Genomic DNA, 4,787 nt, shown 5'->3' with positions numbered 1-4,787 from the left:
GCCGGGCTCTCGCCTCTCCTGCGCTTGCCACTGGAAACAGGGGCTGATCTTTGGCAAAACCCCACTGCCGCCGTGGTCCCGACCCCTGGCTGGAGCGGAACCGCAGCACCCTGCGGTGGGGTGAGCAGCGTCGGGGGGGACGGGGAAGACCAGGGGGCTGCAGCGGGCCTGGGGGGGGACACGACCCTCTTTGGGGGTGAGGGCTGCGGGGTCGGCCCCAGTGCCCTCCCTGGCTGCAGCGAGACCGGGGCTGAATCCAGGCGACATCCCCGACTCGTGCTCCGCAGGGGCTCTGGCCGTCGGCACGGGGGGACCTTTCTACGAAAACCCAGGTAGCGAACGGGGTGGAACAGCTCAAGCCATCTGTTCTGCCCCTGCTTCTGAACTCGGCAAGAGGAGCGTGTTTTGCGATGCCATCACTACAAATGCTCTGTTTTTATTCACCGCGCAGCCACCTGTGATGGTTTCCTCATGTGCCAAACGCTCGAGCAGGCGCTGAGGGACAAGCGGGGGCCACAACCGCCCCCTTAGCCGGGTTTCATTTCTCTCCTTGGAAAGCAGGCCTGGCCCTGCGGAGGCTTCCTCGTCCCCTTCCCGAACTGTCTGCAGAGCGACCGGTGGAGACAGCTGGAAGCAATGAGCGACTCAAAGGTAAAAACTGAAGCACGATCCCAAGCTGAATTTCTGGACAGGCGCTCTGGGGGATCTGCCGTGGGGATCTCACCTGCAGAAATCAGTGGCGCGGTGGGGTGAGCCGGACAGGCGGTGGGGAGCCAGGCTCTCTTTTGCCAGCAAGGCGTTGGGTTGCGGCGGGGCTCGTTCTGCCTGCCCTCCTGTGCCGGGGATGAGGCCGTGGCGTGAGACCTGGGTGTTGGGGGAGGCAGGGTTGGGCAACAGGGGTCAGCTGAGGTCAGGGGGGTAGTGGTGGATGCAACTGCCAGAGCTGCAGTGCTCACCTGTAAGGCAGTGACTTCTCAGCTACAAGTCACCTTCGCACAGCTGGGGATGCGAGCGCTCCTGCTCCGCTCCTGGGCAAAGTCAGCGGGGTTCCTTCATGTCATGTCCCCAGTAGGGGTGGGTTTGATTCTGACTGACGTGGTCCCGGCAGTCACGCTGGGTGATAAAAGTGGTGACAACGTGCCGTCACCTGCCCTCCGCGCTGCTGGAGGTCTGCACCCTGTTCTGGATGCGAGGTGCTAGCTGCGGCTCAGCTGCCCTGGTGTTGGCTGGTCTTGACGCCTCCTTGCCCTGGAAAGTGGTGCTAGCATGGCGGGGGGTTACCCAAGAGCACAGCGCCTGGCCGCCTTTGCTCTGAAGTGGATCAGAAGCGCTCATGGAGTTGGTTTGTGTGGCTCAGTGTTTGGGAGGGTACTGAATATCTTCGGTGCCAGTGAAGAGCTGAAGGTGGTGACGAAGAGCTGGAGGTGGCGATGCCATTAACCCACTGCCCCGTGCCCAGCTCCGCTGTCTACCACTGCTGGTGGGGTTTGCTCAAGTGACTGAGCTCTCCCTCTCTGTGTCAGCAGGGCGCGCTCTCTTTGAGGCAGAAGCTTTCAGCCTTCCCGGAGAAGGAGCAGGACAAGCTGGCTGAAGGCGAGTTCAGGAGACTGCAGGTGCAGTTTCGGAGAGCTGGGGAGAAGAACAGGTCCTATGGTGCCAAGACGAGGCGTCAGCTGCAGGCCCAGGAGTAAGTGCAGCTTGGCTCGGCTGCGTTGTGCCCGGAAAGTTCCTCCAGGCAGAGATGTGGGGACCCTGGTGCTGAGGTGGGGAGGGGCAAGGACCTGCTCCGGCGTTGCAGGTGGGATGTGCTCCATGTTATTTGTTGTTTTGTTTTTACAGGCAAGAAATAGAGTCGCTGGCTCAAGAACAGAAGGAGGTGTTATCAACGCTGAGCCAGATCACGTCCCGGAGGAACGTGATGCTGGATGAGAGGAATCGTACGGAGCTCCACCGCCTTTTGCAGTCCAAATCCAAGCACGACTCTCTGATTGGAGAGAGAAAAGCCCTCTTAGCTGCCCTGGAGAAGCAGGTAACGCATCTGAACCATTCCCTGGCCGAGCACGGTAGAGCAGAGCAGAGTCACAGAGGGAGACCCGTGGCTGAAACCCCTCGATGCAGAATGCATCTCCTTCAGGCCTCGGAACAGAATGCTGCCTCCTGGCAAAAGACACGTGCCACTGACAAAGGGACAGAGCCAGGCTCCCATTCAAGTCAGCATCGCTGGCCAGAAAAGTACGGGGCGCAACTCTCAGCCTTGCTGTCCCACAGCTCTCTGCAGCTCCTCTTGGATGGCACACACCTGCCTGGGGTCACGCAACATCCCACTGCTTTTCCCTTGACTTTTGTCGTTCTTCTGAAAATGCAACATTTAGCTGTGCTGCCTGAGATGTGGCAAATCGAGGAGCAGCGACACCCGAGAGATGTCTCTTCACTTCTCCTGAGGACAGCCTGACAAGAGTCCAGAACGTAGGGCTGGAGATTATACTTTCTTTGGTTTTTTTCCTCTGTGTGCGCAGATATTAGAGCTGGAACAAGAGATTGCGAGTCAAAAGCGGAGAGCAGCAAAGGTGAAGGACGTGAAGAGGAGCGAGCGGCTGCCAAAGCAGGCCGAGACGCTGGAGACGTCTCTATACAACGTAAGCAAACCTTTGGCAGGCCTTTGGCGGCCGTGTGCGGGGCTGCACTGGGGCCTGTGTGCAACATGCCTTTTGGTCAGGACAAAGGGTAACGGTGCAAATGCGTTTGGTTGCCACAAGCTGCGTAAAGGCCCTGGCTTGTTCCCCTGGCCTGGTTGCTCCCAGAACCCCTCCAAGGCTCCTTCGAGCTTGGCGACCCAAATGCAGCACTTGTGCCTTGCCAAGAAGCCTGAAGGCCTGCGCCTGTTTAGTGACACGGCCGAGCTGCCTGAGGCCACCTTGCCTTGGACAATGCCAGCTCCGGGTCTCGGCCTGGCCTACTGTTGCCTCTCCAGCCTTAGGGAGGAGGATACTGCAGGGCCAGCTTCACATCCCTTGGCCCGTGTTTGTCTCAGCCCTGGTCGAGGTCTTTCTGCAGAGACCTGAGCCCCCCAGTCCCGCAGCAGCTTCAGACCCCTTGCTTCTCTCTCCCCAGGTCACTGTCCGTTTCCACACCGCTGTGAGCAGAAACAAGCAGCTGCGTGAAGAGATTGAAAGCCTCCAAATACAGAAAGCTGCTTTGAACAACATCTTCTTTAAGCTCCACAGGAAGCTGGAGAAGCAACGCAGGAGGATGAACAGCGCTCTTCAGCAATCCACAGAAGTCTACGAGGAGTGGTACGTGGCCTTGCGAACGCTCTGCGGTAAACTTGGCACCGGTGGGCAATGGCGGCGTCGAGTAGCGATGACAAGAGAGACCGCTGGCAACTTGAGAGAGAGGATTCTCCGCTCTTGTCTAGAGCTGGGTGCCGAGGGCTGGGTGCCGAGGGCCGGGTGCCTGGTCAGTGCAGGGAGACCGGTACCTCCAGGGTGATTTACTCCACTCGCCCCAGAGGTTTCTCGGGATGGGGTGAGCTGCCTCGCGGAGCAGTCTCTGTCCGCTGAGTCCCACCTGAGCCCACAGAGGGGGACGCAGCAGACGCGGAGCAGAGGCCAGCCAGCTCTGGTCCAAGTGAGCCGGGCTGCCGGAGCTGGGTGCTGTGTCCAAGTACAAAACCCCACCAAGAGCTCTGTCAGCTTGCTGCTGGCCTTGGGCTGACACAGCCGCATCGCGATGAGAGCTGGGCAATGTGCACAGCATCACGGGGGCTTGGCTGGGTCAGGCACGGAGACGGCCAGGAAGAGAAATCGTTCTAACTACGCGTGGTGTAACCTGCTGCTTTCTGCGTGCAGGATGGAGACTCTGAACAGAACTAGAGAGGAGACTGAAAAGCAGAGGGAAGACGCTGCCCTGCACGAAAGGCAGAAGCGTGTCCTTGGCGCGGTGCAGATCGAAATGAAAACTTTCATGGACACCAAACTGCGAGATCTCTCGGAGTTGAAGGAAAAGGCCCAAAAGAACAAAGGTAGCAAATGAGAGAAATGCCGTGCAACGGGGACCCCAAACCAGGGCTGCGCAGGGTTGGCAAGGGGTGGCTTATAGCGCTGCACCCCAAAGGCAGGATGTCTCCTCTGCCTGCAGGCTCCTTCAGCCACCCTTTGCCCTACAGAATAAACAGACAAACAGGGATAAGCAAGGGAGGCCACCCGAACCCCTGCGTCTTGGGGTGCCCTTGGGGGAGAGGGAGGGATGGGGAAGCAGGGACCCGCCTCCATGTGCAGCCGTGGCCCCTTTGATCCTGCTGGGGAGGGATGCCACTGTGTTTGCCCCATTCCCATGCAGGCTGTGAGCTCCTTGCTTAATTTCTGAGTGAAGGAAGGCTCTGCCAAGGGCAGCCGTGGGTACACGCGCAGCCCAGACGCTCCCTCTCTCCCTCAGCCTTGAAGGCAGCCAAGCGCATCAGGCAGAGGCAAGCAGAAGCAGAGAGCTTCGAGAGCCTGATGCCAGTTTACCAGCAGCTGCTGGAGCAGGCGGAGAACGGCGACATCGACCGGCTGATAGACAGCTTTGTCGCAGAGAATCAGAAGGAGTTCTCCTGCTTCAGCTACGCCATCGAGGTCAACAAGGAGATGGCGAAGATGCAGCAGAGGATCAACGACCAGCAGGTCTGTTCCAGGCCCTTCACGTCTCCCCTTTCTCAGCTGGTGCTGCTGGGCTGGGGCTTTTCCTCTCCCACGTGTCCGGAATCACACAAGAGCCCAGCTCAGAGCCTGCCACAGGGGCGGGATTAG

At 59.4% G+C, this 4,787-nt stretch overlaps 1 protein-coding gene across 1 annotated transcript; it reads left to right on the top strand.

Moving 5' to 3' along the window:
- The first annotated feature begins 1,266 nt into the window (after positions 1–1,266).
- Positions 1,267–4,787, top strand: LOC147414318 (uncharacterized). Its single transcript, XM_086473994.1, has 7 exons — positions 1,267–1,404; positions 1,500–1,687; positions 1,840–2,029; positions 2,517–3,050; positions 3,112–3,319; positions 3,716–4,021; positions 4,435–4,787. Exons 1-7 carry the CDS (start codon positions 1,267–1,269, stop codon positions 4,785–4,787), a joined length of 1,917 nt encoding a protein of 638 aa, XP_086330120.1.

Source organism: Leptosomus discolor, chromosome 16 (genome assembly GCF_034619465.1).
Source record: "Leptosomus discolor isolate bLepDis1 chromosome 16, bLepDis1.hap2, whole genome shotgun sequence".
Lineage (NCBI taxonomy): Eukaryota > Metazoa > Chordata > Aves > Leptosomiformes > Leptosomidae > Leptosomus > Leptosomus discolor.
This window is presented reverse-complemented; position numbering and strand designations above follow the sequence as displayed.

Coding starts and splice junctions, on each gene's coding strand:
- LOC147414318 (XM_086473994.1), top strand. CDS start 1,267: ATGGCGGGGGGTTACCCAAGAGCACAGCGCCTGGCCGCCTTTGCTCTG. Junction 3,051..3,111: donor GCCCTGGTCGAGGTCTTTCT/GCAGAGACCTGA, acceptor CTCTCTCCCCAG/GTCACTGTCCGTTTCCACAC. Junction 4,022..4,434: donor AAAGGCCCAAAAGAACAAAG/GTAGCAAATGAG, acceptor TCTCTCCCTCAG/CCTTGAAGGCAGCCAAGCGC.